Raw genomic sequence first — 18,979 nt, 5'->3', positions numbered from 1 at the left:
ACTCTGGGAGGCCGAGGTGGGCAGATCGCTCAAGGTCAGGAACTCGAGACCAGCCTGAGCAAGAGCAAGACCCTGTCTCTACTAAAAATAAAAAATAGAAAGATATTAATTGGCCAACTAAAGATAAATAGAAAAAATTAGCCAGACATGGTGGCGCGTGCCTGTAGTCCCAGCTACTTGGGAGGCTGAGGCAGGAGTGTCGCTTGGAGGTGGAGGCGGGAGGATTGCTTGAGCCCAGGAGTTTGAGGTTGCTAAGAGCTAGGCTGACGCCACGGCACTCACTCTAGCCTGGGCAACAGAGTGAGACTCTGTCTCAAAAAAACAAAACAAAACAAAAAAAACCGACTAAAATGATGACCATCAAATGATGATATCACACTTCCTCTAACACCGCACATCAGCCCAGGTGTCAGGCTCAGGGCCTGTGGCTGCCCTCTGTGGCCATCAGTTGTCCCCCCAGCTCTGTTCAGAGCTTCTCCCTGTTGTTTTGAACCCAGTGTCCTGCCTCCAACCGAACATCCCCTGGCAGCTCCCGTTGTTGTCTGTTCCACCTTGTCACTTACTTAGGAGAAACTCCCATCTAGTGTGTCCTAGAGTGTCCTCCAGGGCCAAGGCAGCTGTTTTCCTGTCTCTGGAGTCAGGAGGGAGGGCAGGGCCCAATGGGACGGGGCATCTTGGCAGACAGTGTTCCCCAGAGCAGGCAGATGGATCTTGCGGCAAGTTTAGGCTCTGCTGGGCTCAGCCAACTTAGAGTCTTCTCTTGGTCGGGGGCTCAGTGGAGACTGTTTCCCCACTTCTCACATCGGCGCTTTCCCTGGACCTTGTCAAACATCTTAGCGGTGCGCTTCACATATTCACACGCACAAAAGCAACACAGTGCAAAACGCCTGAATGCTGGAGTCCAGGGTGGGAGTCTGGGAGAGGTGAAGGACTGCCCTGTTCCCGCTCCCGGGTGTGCATCCGGTGCCTGGGAGCCCTGGAGTTGCTTGGGGCCCTCAGATCCAGGAAGCTTTGGGACTTGGGGCATTCAAGGTCCTAAGTGGCCATGCCAAGTCCCAAGTGTGATGAGCCGTGGCTCAGAATCACCCCTACCGGACTACCTTCTCGTGGCTGCCTCAGTGGGTTAGAAGCAAGGCGCTAGAGCTGTGTGTAATTTATAAAATATCCTTTATTTATTCTAAGGAACACAGTCAAATAGTAGCTTTAAAAACAAAAACAAAAACAAGAAAAACCTCGACACACTTTTGGAAAGATTATTAGTGTTGTGACCTGGCTTGGAGCCCCCATGAGAGTGGGATGGTGGCCACACGCTGTGGCTTTGCGAGTTCTCTGCAGTCCCTGGCAGAGGTTTGGTAGCAAGGAGGGAAGCTTTGGCACAGCTCTGACCTGTTGTTGCTCACGATCAACAATCGTTTTGAGGACTAGGAAGAGCAGAAATAACATTTATATTGCTGGTATTTGACAAAACGTTGCTTATAAATATATTCATTCCAGGAAGTGTAAAAATGTTTCAAAGGAATTGATAATTTGTACTTATTTATGGAGACTAGGTCTGTTAGAATTACAGCATTACTATGTCTTTCCCTACAAATTCAGATATTCCCAAGTTGATGGAGAAAATCATACTTCCTGATTTCACTTAATTAGTAAAGAAACAGAGTAGCATTTAATCGGATAGGGTTACTCTTTTTCTCCCCTTCTTTTTTAGCATGACGACTTAATTAAAAATACAGCTGGCTTCGGAAATGTTAGAGAATCTCCCCCAATCAGTAAATGACCATGCTATCACACCAGAAAAACCCATAAACACACGCAGCATTGAGCTACTTTCACAAGACTTCCTTTCCAATAAACACAAGGCTTTCTCCTCCTCTCGGATGTCAAAATGCAGATGTGCCAACTGCAGGCGCGTTGCTAAGCAGAGGAGAAGCCCAGCAAGTTTGTCCAGCAAATTAGATTGTTCGTACAGAGGAAGAGGATCTGCTCTGCAGCCCCAGACAGGAGGTGGCTGGGCGTGCTCTTGTTCTCTGAGGCTGGTGGCCCTTTGGGGGCAGGTAAAAGGGTCCTCGTGAGTTAGAACACAAAGGCTTTGAGGAAAAATAGGGAAAGGCTCATTAAAATGGGAGGTCTACGTGAATTCATTCAAGCTCCTTCCCTTGGACATGTCGAGATCATATTCTGAGCATCGGGGAACTGCTGCTCTCGTGCTGACTGCATCTCTGTGCCCCTGGCTGGCCTGAGCCATGGCCTGCCACCTTCTCCATGCTGCCACGTGTGGCTCTAAAGAGGGCGTCACCCCCAACCAAAAGACAGTGTGAGAGAAAAAATCCCAAACATTCAAGACTGAGTTCAAAAGCCCCTGGACATCTGTCTGTCTTTCCCTGGTTCGCATCTGGTCAGGGGCTGTGAATCAGAATGCAGAATCTGTGCTGCCCAGAGGGGACAGACAGCAGAAGCAAGGAAACACCCAAACGCAATAAATAACACCAAGCACCAAGCTTGGGGCCGGCCCCCGTCCTTTCCCCAGCCACTGCTGCCAGTTACTCATCTGAACCAAAGGAGCCGGGGAGAGGAATTCCACCCCTAAACCTGCCTGCACGACGTCAAGTGCGGGAATCCAGCCGCTGCTTCTGCACAGGATGGAGCCTCAGTCTTTTGCTTTGCAGCATCGTTTATGGCATGAACTGGGAACGGAATGTGCTCACACAAACACACGACAAGTATACATCAGCATCTTTACAATATTAAAGGAGTCATATACAAGTCTACAGGCATTGTACACGGGGTGGAGAGGGCCAGGGAGCCCCGCCCACCAGTTCTCGGCAGGCTCCCCACCCAGGAAGGGCCAGCACTTGGGGACGAGAGGGGGCCGGGGAGGGTGCGTCCTTGGGCCTGTCATCTGAGAGGCAGCAGGTCTGTGAGGACCCCTCAGGGCCAGTCCTCATTGGAATTCGGGGTCAAGAGGGCCAGGTGTGCCTGTGTCCGGGTCTTATCGGCAGGCCAGCATGACAAGTATAATTAAAACTCAGTGTGCATGTGAGCGTAAGAAAGTTGGAGCTGGGGATGGCTCCCTGAGCTGGGGACCCAGAGGACAATGCTGACAGATGGGCCCCTTCCTGGTGGGGCCCATTCCTGAGGTAAGGTGCGGCCCTGTGGCTGGTCCCCGTGGGAGGAAACTTCTCCGGGAGCCCAGGTGGGAGGACGTGCAGACAGGACTGGAAGCCCTTGGGCATGAGCAGGTCAGGGGACCCACCAAGTGCAGCCTGAGCCCCCCAGTGGTTACAGAGCCCCCCAGGCCCCACGCCCTCCTCCCCGCCGCCCTGCCCCTGGGAGCCCTGCTTGGCTATGCAGCGATCGTCCCTGCATCCGTCCCGAGCGCCCCAGCTCTGCAGGCACCTGGCCCGCACGCCGGGCAGCTCATCCGCCATGGGCGCTGCACGTCCGACTGAGAACTGAGCACCAGAAAAAGGAGTGTTGGTCCTTGTCGGCCTCTCCGACGACCTGTGCAGTTACACTTGCTTCCGTTTTAAATACTGTAGAAAAATAAGCCATCTCTGACTCAAGGAGACCCACCAGAGTCTGCCACTCGTGGAGAAGGACAAATGGCTCCTCCGGAGTAGCTGCGGACACCTCTGCTGACCCTGCCTCAGTGGGCCCCTTGGCCTCAGAGGATGTGGCACCAAGCTGGGGGGCCAGGGGCTGGGAGAGCCGGCAGCGGCGTTCCCACAGCAGCATCTTTGGGTCACATCAACGGTCCTTCGGTGGGCATGCCTCCAGCAGCCCAGATTCTGTTGCCATGATGACGCCGGGGGCCCTGGTGCTCCCTGGGCCGGCTTTGGCCCCTCCAGCCCTGGCATCGGTCTCATGCCCACTGCTGAGCACACGCAGGAAGACTCCCCCCAGCACTGTTCCCAGGTCCCTGGGGTGTCCCAGGTGGGCAGCGAGGCAGGGCCTAGTCCAAGGGCTCCTGCTTTATCCGGACGGCAGTGGGCGTGGGCTGCGGTCGCCGCTCCTCCCGGCAAAGCACGTACTCGCTGAACTGGGAGGAGTCCACGCCGCCCCCACAGGACGCGGCCACGCTGAAACCCCTCTGGAACAGCCTCTCCAGGACCTGTCAGGGAAGAAGCAGGGGTCAGCAGTGCCCACCTGTAAGAGTTTACCTGGCTCGGAATGGCGGGCAGGTGGGTGCCAGCCATGGTGGCCAGCAGAGCCAATCACCTTCTCCTGCTAAGAGCTCAGTCTCACTCACGGACAAAGGTCCCTGCAGAGCCACCTGTTAGGTTTCAGCACAGGAGTGGCAGGAGCAGCCAGGCCCAGTCACCGTACCTGGGCAGCCCAGCCCACCTAAGCTGCCACCCTGCTGCCCTCCGGGGTGCACGGCTTTGATTCCTGGAGGCAAAAAGCCTTTGTACCTCTTCTCTAGGGTGTAACCTGCCCCTTCTCTCCAGACACAGGGGCCCAGGCACCCCCTCTCTGAGTCCTGCCCCAATAGCTGTGAGTTTCAGAGGGAGATCTGCGTGGAAAGACAGAGAAGGAGTTCTTTCAACGCCGGGGTCTCTGCAGGCCTCCATGGCCACATGGGCTTGTGGCTCTGGGAGGGTGGGGCCTGGCCACTCCCTGTGTCCTACAACTAGCAAGTTCCGACTGGCAGCCTGCAGGGCGTGTGCTTTCCCCAACAAAGTCCGTTCTGCCCTAACCCCAAAATATGTGTGTTCTCGGGTTTGGGAAGAGCTGTTAGTGGGGCCCGCTCCATGTGGGCTCCCCAATTCTTAGACCCGTCCAGGAGAAGCCAGCCCAGACGCTCTGTGGGCCGCTCCCAGGTCAGGGGGAGGAGAGGGGCCCTAAGCCATCGCTACTCTCAGGCTCTGTCCCACCCCGCTTGTTGCTTGGATTTAGTATGAATCCAAAGTCAGACTCTGGATGTCAAAGGAAGCACACTTAGTTGAAAGCACTCTGGGCCATTTTTACAGAACATCCTTTTGGAAACAACAAAAAAAGTGCAGATCAATTTTTTTTAAAGTCCAACCCCCAGGCACCATCATTTAATTATGAGCGGGACATAAATTATGCATCGACACATTGTTGCCTTTTTTGTAAGATGGCACGGAGGGCTTTGCCATTTCGGGGACGAGGCCTCCCTCCACCTCGCACCGGGCCCGGGGAGGCGGCCCCAGCCCTCACCTGCACCGAGTTGAGCCGGCAGTAGCCGTTGAGCGGGAAGCGGATGACGTGGGTGGGGTCCTGGTTCCAGCCGGCGTTGACCGAGTTGCACATGACGTCCCCCGTCTCGGGGAAGACCTCCTCGATGAGGGCCTTCTCGCCGCTGAGCGCGATCCGCTCCCCCAGGTCGGGCGTCACGCGCACCACCAGGCAGTCGCAGGCCCGGCTGCGGCGCCGCTGCTCCTGCTCCTGCTGCCAGCGCTCCAGCTCGCGCACCATGGGCTGCAGCTGGTAGTAGCGCGCCTCCTCGTACAGCAGGCTGAAGTCCTGCGGACACCGCGCACGCGCCGGTTGGGGGAGGCGGGGGCTCCCGCTTCCTAGCGATTCTGCAGGAACTGCCCTCCCCGCCCCCCCCAGGGCACAGTGTGTGTGGACCTGGATGGCTGTCCCCACTGCGTAGATGAGGCGGATGAGTGTGTGCAAAGCATAAGGAACCTGGCCTTGACCCGAAGGCAGCCGCTGGTGTGCACCAGCGCCAGACCCCCTGGGCCCTTCCACCTGGCCCCAAGTACTGGCGCAGAGAGAAGCCTCGTGGAAAGATCTGGAGGCTCCACTAGAAAAGCCGGAGGCTGTCCTTAAGCCTGGGGCCCTGCTGTCTTCTTAGCATCCCACTGAGAGAACAGACCCTGCCGGGCCCAGGCAGCCCACCCTCACCCACCCCAGAGGAGCTCACAGCCCAGCCCGGGGGCAGACAGTTCCTCTCCAGCCAAACCTGCCTGGGTTGGGTTTTCAGCTTCATCCTCTACTGGCCCCGAGAACTCTGAACCTCAGTTACAGACCTCTGAGCCTCAGTTTCCTTGGCCATAAGTAGATGTAAACACCCAGCTCAGAGACGGGGAATGAGGATTGAAGATGTGCCCAGTGCCTGGCCGTGCCCCTGCTCATGCAGGTGCGCAGTGTGACGAGGTGTCCGGGAGGGGAAGCCCTCACCCCTGCCAGGCTGTGCTTCAGGCCCTGGTATCGGCCCGGTGCCCAGGGCCACATATGCACGTATGACACGCTCACTCCCACCCCCTCAGCCCTGCATGACCGAGGTCCCGTGACTCACGCCATTCACTGGGGCACATGAGCAGCAAGCGAGTCTGGCGGGTGGGCCGGGGAGCCCCTGGGGCGAGGCGGGGGAGCCCCTGGGGCGAGGCGAGGAAGCCCAACCTGCTGGCCTGGCCTTCGGAGATGCCCCGAGGGAGGCCCCAGTCCTCCCCTGGGGCTGTTCCCAGTCGGGGACCCATCCTGCCCCTACGCCAGGGTCCCTCAGGGCTCCACCCTGAGCCTCTGTTGCCAAGATTTTACATGACAGCTCTGCCAAACAACCCCATTTCCCCCACAGCCCGGAATGTCTCCGCTGACGCCCCACCAGCTCCCCACACTCCTGCAGCCTGGTCCACCTCTGGGCCTCCGCGCACCGACTCAGGACTGCAGCCACAAGCCACGAGGCGCCCCCCAAGAGCTGCCTTACTCTGCCAGGCCACACCACGTGCTTTTGCAGCCTTCTTCCTAAACGTAAGTCTGACCCACCACCACGCTCTGTCTTCTCTGCCTCTGTCCTTCCTGGTCCAAGGCCTCCAGCAGCCCTCCCCTGGCCTGGGGAAGTGGCCTCACCCCCAGCTGCCCTCCTGCACCCCCCTAACCCTCCTGCATCCTTCTGCACACAACAGCCAGCGCGATCTCTCCAATTCGCAAATCTCATTGTCCTTCCCCTACGTGCACAGGACCCTTCCACGGCACTCAGGGTAAAATGCGAAATGCTGAGCCACCCGCCAAGATTCTGACTTTTTTTATTTTTTATTTTTGAGACAGAGTCTCACTTTGCTCCCCAGGCTAGAGTGAGTGCCGTGGCATCAGCCTAACTCACAGCAACCTCAATCTCCTGGGCTCAAGCGATCCTCCTGCCTCAGCCTCCCGAGTATCTGGGACTACAGGCATGCGCCACCATGCCCGGCTAATTTTTTCTGTATATTTTTAGTTGGCCAATTAATTTATTTCTATTTGTAGTAGAGACAGGGTCTCACTCTTGCTCAGGATGGTTTTGAACTCCTGACCTCCAGCAATCCACCTGCCTCAGCCTCCCAGAGTGCTAGGATTACAGGCGTGAGCCACCAGGCCCGGCCCAAGATGCTGACTTCAAACAGCAGCCTCCCTTCCTGCCCTTCCCCTCCCAGTCTGGAAGGCCCCAGGCTTGACACCTTCTCTCTAGTTCTGGAATGTATCCAGCCCTTTGGCACCCCTAGCCCCTCACCAAAACCCTTACCCCTGTCTGCCCTGTTCCTCCTTCACCACCTGGGTAAACATCATGTCTCTCAAAGCTGCCCAGGCCAGGTTCCCTGTCGTTCACTCTCACAATCCTCTGTACTTCTCTGAAGCATCTGCCACGTGGAATTCAAGTTGAACACCTGTCTCCCCACTAGCCTGTAAGCGTCACGGGGCAGGTGCCTCCTGCTTCACTGTATTTTCGCCCAAGTGCAGATGCTTGGCGCTCAGTAACAGAGCTGCATGGAGGACAAAAGAGCCCCAGGGCGACTGGCCCCCTGGGTAGAGGAAGGAAGGAAGGACGGATGGACAGACGTTTGCTGGTGTGAGCCAGGTACCCTTCCTCCCAGGCTCCCTGGCTCCGAGGGGCTCCGCATGGAGGCAGGACCCAGGGAGCCGGGTCACCTGCCCCAGCAGCCTCGCCCTGAGAGCTGGGGGCTTCCTTTTGTCTAAGGGCCTCTGTTTAGATCACCGGGGTCTTTCCCCTGCAAACTGCCAAGCAGGAACAGAGGCACGAACCCCTAAGTCCCGTGACTCCAGCACACAGCAGTCCTTAGCCACAACACACGTCACGCTCGGCTAAGTGCCGCAGCGTAAGTGTTGCTACACCCCGATAAATAAGCAAAAAAAAAAAAAAAAAGTGAGGAAACAAAATTAGTTTAGAAAAACTGATTTAGCCTTCGGCCTCATCATTTAATTTTTCGCGGTTGCCATGGCAACCGAGGGTCCATTTATTAAGTCACAGCGTCCCCTGTGTAATGCCATCGCACAGGCGGCGGCGTGGGGGAGCCGCCAGCCTCGGACTTACCTTGAAGTCATCCGGGAGCAGCAGTTTCGACGTCCGCAGGAAGCTCAGGACGTAGCGGAAAATCTCCCCATCCCGGTCGATGAAGTAGTGTTGCTTCAAACTGTCCAGGACGATGGGCTCGGTGCCGTTGAAGAGGCGGCTTATCCTGGGAGAGGCGGGCAGGGCGGGACGGGCGTCTGAAGGCAGGAGCTAGGTCCACCCGTCCCACTGCCCACTCCTTAGAGCCACCCTGCTGCAGGGGCCTCGCGTGGGTGACTCCAGGACTGTAGTCAGGCCTGACAACACCTGTGCACAGCCGGGCCACAGTCAGACAGGACACGCCACACACCCCACCCACACTCGCAAGCCACAGCCAGAGAGGGACACGCCCAGCTACACACGCCAGCTGGCCCACACACGTCACAGGCCTGGGAAACTACGGCAAGACGTAGACACGGCCACCTGGCCCTACCCACGCAAAGTCGCAGACCCGGTGCGCACACCCTCCCCAGAGACAGCCGCCCCTTATGTGCACGTGGACCATCCGATAACCCAGCCAGCGGCCACACACCTGCCGAGAGGGTCCTTGGTAACACGCGTCCTGCTCACCCAGCCCATGTAAATGAGCATCAGACGTGACACACCTGGGCGACAGGCCCGGGGTCACACGGTCCCCTCCCTCCCAGCACACAAATCTCGGGCAGACCCAGACACATCCAGGCGAAGGACATGCACCTGCCAACACCAGGCACCCAGAGACACGAGGTCACAACAGCCCACAGCCACTCACGCAGGGAGCCATGAGGGAGAGACACAGGCAGGCAGGCAGGAGGGAGGGACAGCACGTGTGCATGCATGCCACAGTATATGCATACATGTACATGCCAGTGTGTACACACCCAGACACCAGGCACATGTGTGCACACGTGGGTGCCCGCACTGAAAAAGGCAGTGGTTCCAACCAGGTTCCAATGCAGAACCTGCAGGAAGTTCTTAGAGAGCCCTCACACCTGTCCCTGTCCACTCCAGGAAGAAAGAACCAGGCCTCGGAGCCAGGGTTGGTACCTCCCCGATGTCCAGGTGGCTGGCTCTGGCTTGGCCAACTGTCCCGGCAGACCCTCGGCCAGGCTGTGGATACTTAGGAGCCCCAAGGAGGGGTGGGGGCAGCCACGAGCTGGGCCTGAGAGCAGGAGGGAGGCTGGCAGCATCTTCCCAATGCCAGCACCATGAGACATCTGTTGGCCGGCAGGGCCACACCCACTTGTGCCCGGCTAGACCTTGCCAAGGTGGCAGCTTCTCTGCACAGCTGGGAGAAGGGGAGCCCTTACCTGGGACCCAGGTCTTCCAGCTTGACCTGGACACAAGCCAGCACCTGAGTCCCCTTCCCCCCTTCCTACACCAGCAAGGGTCCCACCAGCGCTACTCCCCTGTCCCCACAGCGGCCTACTCCTCTGCCCACTGAGTCAGCTGCTCCCAAGGCCCTGCCATCGGTGCCCAGGACGCACTGGCTGGGCAGAGGCTGGGGCGTTGGAGCGCCCAGAGCTCCTCCCAGTACCTCCCACCCAACCGTCCTATGCTCTGGTGGCCTGGACACTCGATGCGTCAGCCATGGCACGGAGGAGCCATGCAGTCACCTGTTCTCACTCTGGGGACATGGCCAGAGTAAGGCAAGGCTCTGTGAGGAGGTCACGGCTGCTGGGAGGGGTGTGGAGAGGCCTGACCCTCTGACGCCAGAGCAGCAGCCACCCAGACACAACTCATCTCAGCGCTCCAAAGGCCACTGAGCCCTGTCAACCCCCAGGCATGGTGACAATGATGCTGGGGGACACAGCCCCTGCTGGAAAGCCTTATGGGTTCCTTGGCTGGTTCCAGCTTTTGAAGCCCCCAGGACCTGGCCTAGCAGAGCCTGGGCATTCAGATGACACAGTGGGGGCCACCCAGCACCCCTGGAGGCAGAGAAGCAAGGCCGCCAGGTGCCATGGGCGGTGGTCAGCAGACAGCTGAGGGCCCCCGCGTGGCACCAGCAGGAAGAAATCAGAGCCACGTCCACAGGTGAGTCAACAAACCCAAAGCCTCGGCCTCCCTGGGAACAGCCCCCGCTCTTCCCGGCTGAGCCCAAACACTCCGGGCAGCAGCACCGTCCCGGGCCTGGCCGAGCTCCAGACCCTCTGACGTCAGGGCTGGCGGACGCGCCGGCCCGTCCTGTTGCTCCAGAAGACTCCGGAGCCACCCCTATGCTGGGGCTGGCTGGGTTCTAGGTTGTCTTGGTGGTCCAAGGCTAGAAGGTTCTCAATCTGCCTTACTTCAGCTCTGGCTAGTTCTAGATCTTTCCGTGGTTCAGTGTCTGTTCCAGGACATACTCGCAGCTGTGCAACCCCTCCCAGGACAAAGGCCTTTCATGCCCTCAGTGTCCCAGGACGTGAGCGGGATGAGGGAAGATTAGGACAATCGCCGAGAAGGAATCCTCAGACGCTTGCAGCGTGAGCTCCGGCTGTGACATCCTGGGTTCTGTCTCTGGCTGCACACGTCCCCGGGGAAACGGGCCCAGGCCACCCTCTGCGAGAGGCTGCAGGGTTTGCAGAGCCGACTTTAGATGTCCTCCATGGAATAAGCTGGGTAGTTCCCGCTGCGGCAGCTGGCACCCTCGGGACAGAAAGGTGCGGTCCAGCCACCACCTGTGTGCTCCAGGAGGCTCCGGGCACCTTTATTTTTTTCCTTGTTTTTAAGCTCTGGCTCCAATCTCCCGGCTGCTTGGGTGGAAGGCTGTATTGGTTCTGCAGCTCCTAGCTGTCTCCATGCCTTGCTTCCTGCAGGCAGCACAGACGTCAGCGTGGGGCTGTGACAGCAGCAGCCAAGCGACACCTGGCATCCAGGACAGGAGCGAGGGGGCTGGCCCAGGGAGTCAGTCCGTCCTCAGCAGCTCAGCCGTCTCCGGGTGAGGCCCAGAGGAGGCACCCAGGCCACCCCGACCCGCAAGGAGCCAGAAGCCCACGTGGTGCAGCGAGTGCAGGAGTTACAGGTGTAGGACAGGTGTGGGAGCTACAGGTGTAGGACACTGTTGACATCTGGACATGCCCTGGGGACCTCAGCACCTTCATCTCCAAGTGACTTCACAGACCAGTGACACTGGTTAAGGGATTGATCTTCTTTTCCAGAATTGGTGAAAAACAGTTTTAAAACTGTAATAATCCACTAAAAGAAGGATGGGAGAGATCTGGGGGGACCCTTGCCAGCACAGCTCCCCAATTCACTTCTCAAGCCCCCAGTCCCTGTTCCCAGTCCAGCCTACAGCTCACACCCCCCCCCCCAGCCTCCAGGCTGAAGCTTCAGGCCTGGGATCGGCTCTGCTGCAACCAGAAGCTACCCAGGCAGAACAACAGATTCATCCTGAGCCCCAGCCTCGGGGAAGAATGCAGACAGCCTCCCCTCCGGGCACGTCCTGCCTCGAGGGTCCCACATGCCAGATCACAGGGCCATGGAGGCCTGAGCTCCCCGCCAGAGGGCATACCCCACTTTGCAAAACAGCACGCCACCGGGCCTGGGAGGGGAAGCCCCCACCCTCCTGCTCCCAGGCTGCAGCCCAGCGCCAAGAACCAGGAGGCCCCTCCGCTCCCCCAGGGCCTGGGCTGCAGATCGCTCCAGAAAGGCAAATGTCTGACTTCTGGAAACACTTTGCAGAGAGGGTTGTGGGCAAAGGTTTTATGAATTTCGCTCACAAACGTCGTCAACCGATTAAGGGATGATCTATCTCAAACAACTTGGGAATGCCGCAGAAGGCAAAATTGAAATTAAATAAGCAGAATCCATCTCCCATCCCAGACAGCGCGCTCTGCGGGCCCGCGGGCCGATGCTGCGGACCTGGTCTGGGGGCTCCTGGCCCCCCGCAAAGCCTCAAGCTCAGAGCCCCAGGTCTACTCTGTCGGGCTGAGGGAACGGAAGCCCCAACCACATCTGTACCCCAGACTCCCCGAATTTGGACCCACGCACTGCATCCACCTCCAGCAAGGGGGCACTCCTGCCCTGGGGGGGGCTCCGCCCTGGCCCTCAACAAGCTCCGACAGCAGCCACCTCCATGCACTATAACCCTCCCTGCTCTTCGCAGCCAGACAGGTGACAATCCCTCCGTGTCAGGGGGATTAATTAATTCCTCCTGTATGTTTAATGCACAAAGCAGGGGTGATGCCTGCAGCTCTGGCCTCCCCATGCTCAGCCCTCAGCGGCCCCAGGGAGAGTAGTGGCCGCCTCGCCGTGCCAGGAGCGAGCAGTCGCAGCTCCGGGAGATCTCAGGGACACAGCCCAGCGCAGGTCAGCCCTGCCGCTGTGCCAACAGGGAACCCAGGTCCCCTGCCCAGAAGGCAAGAGTGGGTGAGGTGACAGTACCCAGAACCTTGAACAGGGTGGAGGGTCGGGGCAGCCCGTGGGTTCAGCAGCGTGGGGGGACTCCCTACCAGGAGGAGCCTGCAAGCCCCCAGCCAGGGTCCTGGTCAGACACTTGATCCACTGATGGGGTACAAGGCTCCTGCTCACCCCCAGCCCTGCATATCCCAAATTTCCTGGAATCCCTGCCAGTCACTGACTGCAACACCCAGCTCCACAGGAAGCCTGCTGCCAGCGGCCACCCACACCAACAACAATGGCAACTGCCGCTCTGTCTCTTTCCCCTTCTGCAGTTTCCCAAGGTTAGAATAGGAAATGGGATTAACTACCTGCCCCCCCCCCAACTCATGACCTCAGGACTCAGCCTGGCTCACAAATGACCCCCTGCAGAGGCCAAGCCTGAGTGCCACTCCAGAGGAACCTGAAGGTACCTGAGAGTCCCCAGCCAGGCCCAGGTGGGGCTGGCTCTGGACAAGTCCTAACCCTCCGTCCGCCAGTGGGTCCAGAGCTCCGCCTTGCACTCCAGACCACGGTCACAGCCTCTGTGCAAGGCAGCCTTCAACAGGTGGACTCAGCCTCCCAAACGCTAGCTCCCTGGGTCCCAGCCCCCTGTGCACCCTGGAGAGTCAAGTGTGGGGGGCTGGCAGGGGAGACGCCCCCCAGGGCAGCAGGCTGCAGACGCTGCCCCAGCCCCAGCCCCACCCCCGGGGCCACGTGCCTGCTGCTCCACCAGGCCCGGCTCTTACCTGGAGTCCGGGTACTTCGTGAGCGTGGCCAGGCTGCTGGTGTACATGTGGCCGCCCACGTCGATGTGCACAGGCGCGTTGGACTTGGTGAGCTGGGCTGGCAGGGGGATCCCCTGGGCAGCCAGGGGGGACACGGGCGACCGGGTGAGAGACAGCCGGGACATGTTTCCTCCCTCCTGGAGATGGGAACAAAGCAGGAGACAAGGAGTTTCTCCACGGCACAGCCGTGCACTCCCTTTATTGGGAGTGTGATCACAGATCTAATCAGATCACTCTGCCTGTGCCTGATCACATATTCGGCTGACAAATTACGGCCACCACTGTAATTAAGTGTATTTGCATCATTTTCTTCAAAGTACCAGAGGGAAAAAGAAAGATGCTTATTAGCAATAAGAAATCAAGAAAAAAAAAATTTTTTTTTTTTCTTCCAAGGTGTCAGCCTCCAGGGGCATAAAACAAACTGCAAAATTCTAATTAAAGGTCGCGGGCTTATGTGTTAGATGTGAAATATCCCCTGACAAACGAATCACCAATTTGTGAATTGGGATTCAGGGGTTTTTGCAAGTTTGTCTCAGTAACGAGACACCTCTAAATTAGTGACTTCCTCAGCACCTAAGGCGTTGAGTTTTATACATGTAGTAAATTTCACATCAAATTAAGAGCATTTTTTGTTTCAAAAAAATACATTATCGTGCAGCCAGTCAACAGCCATCTCCTGAGTGCCCTGGCCCCGGGGGAGGACGGCCAGGGAGCAGGTGCTTGGGAAGAAGGCAGAGAGGGACCCCGGCACCCACCCAGCCCGCGGGGCAGGCTCACCGCGGTGCCGCCGCTGCCGTGCGCGAGAAGTGAGGACCCGCTCGGCCGCTCCTTGCGGTGAGGCATCTAGGCTTCCATCGCTGCCCAGAGTATCTGCAGGAAGCAGGGACAACACCAGACAGGGCTCACTCCCCGGCAGCTGTGGGCACAGGGTCTCCCAAGCAGCGAAGGACACTCAGAACCGTCCTTTCCGCACACTCTCTGGGACCCCACGTGCTCCAGGCAGCCCGCCACCGTCGTCTGTCTCCGCAGCCCAAAGCAGGTCTCCCAGCCAGAGCGGACTACACGCATGCACGCGAGCGCGCACGCACACACACACACACACACACTCTAACACGCACACATGTGTTTTCTGGGCAGCTCCATGCCTGCTAATTCAGCTAATGACAGTACTGAAACATATGCTCACCATTATTGCCCCGAAATGTTTCAGAACAAATCTGATTTTCCTGGTATTTTGGGTTAGAGCCATGTTACCAAGCGTGTCTCCTCTTGCATCAGCAGAGAACCTTGTGGACCAGGGCTCGGGAAGGATCCCCCTCCCTCCACGGGCCGGGGAGCCCAGGACCTCTGTTTGCAACTGGCCCAGACACACACAAGCCCTTCCGCAGAAGCCAGGGCACGGGCACAAGCGCAAGTCACTTGGGAAGCCACCTCTCCCCTGTGGCTCCCCAGAGCAGAGCAAACCTGCCTTTGTTTGCCTAGTCTGCACCTCACAGTCTGTCCCCAGGTCCCCAGAGTGGTGTCCTCTGTGCCCAGTGGATTCTCAACGCCTCAGGCTCACACGCCCTGCCCCGAGGCATCAGAGAGCTGGCCAGAAGGAAACAGCCCTTCAGCAAATGCACCCTTCCCCCCCTGCCCAGATCACTCAGGGGTTCCCCTCTGTGCCACAACCACTTGCAATAAGATTGTCCTGCAGCCCCTCCTGGAAGCCACGCCTGGAGCACTTTGCAGCCCCCTACGCAGCAGGGGTGCAGAAGGGCGGGTTCCTGCAGCCACTTTCCAGTGACTTGGGGCTGTCAGGAGGGAGCTGTGAGCTCAGCGAGTTGTCACCACTCACACATGTGCACATACACTGATCTCCACACACCCACCCTGGACTTCTCTGGCGGAGGTTTAACCTTTGGGAGACCAACCAACCAAATGACACTCTTGGGACCAACAGGACCACTTTCTCATGTTGAACTCTGGCACCTAAGTGTGTGCCTTGAAATTCAACATTTCGATTTGAAAAACATAGGGGACGGTCCAATGAGAGTCAAACCCTGCAACTTCAGGTAAGGTCCCTCTCCTGTGATTTGTCCTGCCTTAGCGCCCCAGCAAGTCCCTTGCCCTGAACCTGTCTGGGCTGGGGTGGGAGTCGGGGCTGCTACCAGCCCTCAACTGGGGGCTGGCTGTGAGCTCAGCAGTCTGCAGCTTTTGGCCTTTCTGAGTTCCGGAAAGCTTAGGAAAGAAAACCAGGTCACTTCGCTCAAGGAAGTTCTGAGAACCAAAACAGACCTCAGGAATGGCTTATCCGGCCCTGGGAGGCTCTGCTGGGGGAGGAGTCAGGAGGGAAGACGGAGGAAAAGCTGAACTGGAAGGAATTCCGACTGAGACTCCCAAGCGGGACTGCACGACGTTTTCCCTCCCACCAGGACACTATTAAAAGTGACATTTAACGCCAGGCACCCACCGCAAGCCCGCCCCACCCCGCTCTCACTCACTCGGCCTCTTCCACGGCAAGCACACCTGATGCTCAAGGCAAACCAGAAACTCACCATTGGAAGCCCCAGGCTTTACGCCTTCACCCGAGTCTCCGACGCTCCCGCGGACAGGCGCATCCGTGCCGGGCCACGGCCCTTCCCCCAAGACCACTGCTGAAGTCAGAGCACAAGAGTGGGCGCAGTCAGAGACACAAGTTCACCCCACCGCCGCCAGCGCCAAGCCCACGGCCCAGCCCGGCGCGGCGCGGCCCTGCCCAGGCTCGGCCGGGACGCCTGTTGCAGAGGGCCCGCGGATGCCCGCGGGGTCCCAGCCTGGCCCGGTGGTGACCCGCTGCTCCAGCTGCGGCGGGAGACCCGGGCCCCGCGCCGCCCGCAGCCGAGCCCCGCCCGCCCGAGCGGAGGGAAGTGAGCAGAATGCCACGCTCATTTACACACAAAATGATTTTGTGTCCCATTGTGCTCGCAGTTGTTCAGCTCTCTGGGGGTGATTAAACTGGCTGAGCTGCGGCAGCTTGAGACGATTTCACTAAATCGCTTCTTCGTGAAGTCGCTTCTTTGCTAAGCTGTTATTTTAACCATAAAAGGTAAACAGAAGGCGCCCCGCGAGCTCCCTTCAGCTCTGCGCCCTGGGCGCCGGCCCGGGGCGCAAGTGCCCGGAGCCTGCAGAAGTGTCCGGGGGGTGGGCCGGCAGCGGCAGTCGGGCCACCTGGCGCGCGCCAGCCCCCCGCAGCCAAGCCAGCCGGCCGGCTGGAACTTCGGGCGGCGGAGCCGGCTGGGCCGCGGCTCCGGGCGCCTCGGGGTGGGGTGGCCGCGGCACCCGAAGCGCCAGGCGGGGCGGGGAGGGGTGTGCGGCGGGGGCGGGGCGGTGACAAAGTTAAATCAAGAGGCAGACACTTGGAGACCACAGATGGGAAGCTCGCCTAATTAAGGACGTAAAAGCGCTTTTGTTCTCAAAGTTTATTGTTGCCAGGATTTAAAAAAAATTAATTGAAACTAATGCTGTTATTCACTCGTGCAGTTAAATTCCTTCATGCACATTTGAGACACGCAGGGAAAACTTGGAAGCTTATCTTTCTGCAGTCGGGAGTGGGGGCCCCAGGGGGACAGAAAGGCGCTGCGGCGGCTCCCCCGGGTGGGGTGTCGGCGAGCGAGTGCCCGCGTCCAGGTCGGGGGGTGCTGGCGGGCTGCAGGACCCCGGAGGCGGCGACCGGGTCTCAGAGCGGCCGGCTCCGGGCCCCAAGCCCCGCGCGCCTGGGACGACCACCGGCGCGCCCGCCCCTCCCGCCCGGTTTCGGACTCGCAGGGTGGGCGTCAGAGGACGCACGTCTGTCCGGTTGGAGTTTTTCTTTCCCTGATTTGGGCGCCAAGCCGGGCCCTGTGCGCCCCTAAGCCCCAGCTGCGGGAGCCCGTTTCTGACCCCGGAAACTCGCCGGCCCTGCAGGACGCACGGCCCTGCGCTGGGGCCAGAGTGCGGGAACCTGCACGCACACTCACACACACACAGCCCTGCGGCAGGAAGCTCCGAGCCCGCCCGCGTGGGGAGGGTCCACTCGGGGCCGGGACCAGCCCACGTGGGCACATGCCCCCCCGCACCAGGCCTTTGTGCCGGGCGCCCCCGCGCCGCCGGCCCCCGCCGCCCTGCAGAGGGACAAAGCAGCCGCCCCCGCCCAGGTCCGGGTCTGGGCCGGGCGACTTTCCCGGCATCGCAGCCACTTTGGGGACAGGGGTGCGCGGCGCTGAGCGGTGGCCGCCCGCGCTGGGCTTACCTCGGAGCCGGAGCGGCGGATCCGGCTCGGGCGCAGCCCCCGCCCCCCGCAGCCGCCGGTCTCGGGCGCCGGGCGCAGCCTCGCCGCCTATGCTCGCCGCGCGGGTCGCTCCGGTCTCGTCCTGGAGTTACTTTCTCTCTCGCCCCCAACCCTCCCCCCACCCACCCCTCCCGCCCCGGCCCCCGCTTCGCGCGGCCCCTCGCGGCGCGGCGCGCCGGGGCCTCCCCTCCCCGCCCTCCCCTCGCCTCCTCCCTCCTCGCGGCCGCCGCCGCCGCCGCCTCTTCGCGCCGCTCTCCGCTGCCCTCCCGCCTCCTCTCGCTCCTCTCCCGCGGCCTCCCTCGATTGCGGGGGAGCAAACCAGCCCCCGCCCGGCCGTAGCCCGCGCCCCGCCGCGGCCCAGCCGGACGCGCAGGGCAGCGACCCGGCTCCCGGTCACCGGCGCGAGCAGGCGCGCGCAGCGACTCCTGGCTCGGGGCTCGGCGGCGCCGCGGGGCAGAGGATTAGAGTCGCAATTAGCTCCGCGCGCCCGCGCCTGCCGCGCTCGGCGACAAAAATGCGCCGTTTCCCCTCCTTTCGCCGGGCGATCGCCGCCCGCCTCCACCGGGGCCCGCGCCTTGCCCTCGGGGCCGCGGCCCGGACCCTCCCGGAGCGGTGCGCCCAGGCCCCGCGCCCTCCGCGGCCCAGCCCCCCGCCCCCCGCGGCCGGCCACGCGGCGCCCGGGCCTCCTCCGGGCTCGGGAGGGGGTGGGGAGAGGCTGATTTTAATCATTGTCATTTCATCTGATGTAATATTTCCCCGGGCGCTTTCAGCTGGGCATAAATTTTCGGCTCCCAAATAAGTAACACAGGGCACGTTTCTCACATTTCTTGACTCCTCGGTTACAAAGAGGAGAGCAGCCGCCGCCGCGGCGCCCGGGGCTGGGGGCGGGACTTGGGACAAACTGGGCTGCGCGGCGGCCGCGGCTGCGGCGGGGCCGGGGGCAGGGCCGCCCCTCCCCCTCCCCGGCCGCCCGCCCAGGGTCTCGGCCCCGCTGCCCTCTCCCGGGGAGCAGCCTCCGCCGTGACGTCTGCGGACGCGCGGTCGGCCACCGCGGGGGAGGGACCGGCGGGGGCACCGGCCAGACGCGCCATTTCCTTTGCGCGCGCGGCGCGAAGGGGACGTCGGCGGCCAAGAGTCCCCGCGGCGCCGGGGCCTGCGCCCGGGGCGCACCTCCTGGGCCACCGCGGGGGCTGTCCCCTCCTCCTCCTCTCCCGCCTCCTCCTGCCCTTCCTCTTCCTCCTCTCGCCCTCGCGCCCCGCTCGTCCCTCCTCCTCC

At 60.5% G+C, this 18,979-nt stretch overlaps 1 protein-coding gene across 2 annotated transcripts; it reads right to left on the bottom strand.

Annotated features, from left to right (window-relative positions):
* Positions 1-1,140: 1,140 nt before the first annotated feature.
* Positions 1,141-17,806, bottom strand: KCTD15 (potassium channel tetramerization domain containing 15). 2 transcript variants are annotated; one of them, XM_012775136.2, is made up of 7 exons: positions 17,666-17,806; positions 15,954-16,052; positions 14,194-14,286; positions 13,378-13,553; positions 8,276-8,420; positions 5,182-5,487; positions 1,141-4,111 (listed from the first exon to the last, which is right to left on the bottom strand). In XM_012775136.2, the coding sequence occupies exons 3-7, from the start codon at positions 14,257-14,259 to the stop codon at positions 3,953-3,955; spliced, it is 852 nt and encodes a 283-aa protein (XP_012630590.1). In that variant the 5' UTR covers positions 14,260-14,286; positions 15,954-16,052; positions 17,666-17,806; the 3' UTR covers positions 1,141-3,952. The 2 variants fall into 2 exon arrangements, with proteins under 2 accessions (XP_012630590.1, XP_020138860.1); XM_020283271.2 differs by having other exon boundaries at positions 15,954-16,049.
* Positions 17,807-18,979: the final 1,173 nt, after the last annotated feature.

This window comes from Microcebus murinus, chromosome 16 (assembly GCF_040939455.1).
Source record: "Microcebus murinus isolate Inina chromosome 16, M.murinus_Inina_mat1.0, whole genome shotgun sequence".
Taxonomy (NCBI): domain Eukaryota; kingdom Metazoa; phylum Chordata; class Mammalia; order Primates; family Cheirogaleidae; genus Microcebus; species Microcebus murinus.
This window is presented reverse-complemented; position numbering and strand designations above follow the sequence as displayed.

Coding starts and splice junctions, on each gene's coding strand:
- KCTD15 (XM_012775136.2), bottom strand. CDS start 14,259: ATGCCTCACCGCAAGGAGCGGCCGAGCGGGTCCTCACTTCTCGCGCAC. Junction 8,421..13,377: donor ACGAAGTACCCGGACTCCAG/GTAAGAGCCGGG, acceptor CGCCTCTCCCAG/GATAAGCCGCCTCTTCAACG. Junction 4,112..5,181: donor GCCGGCTCAACTCGGTGCAG/GTGAGGGCTGGG, acceptor CTTCCCTGACAG/GTCCTGGAGAGGCTGTTCCA.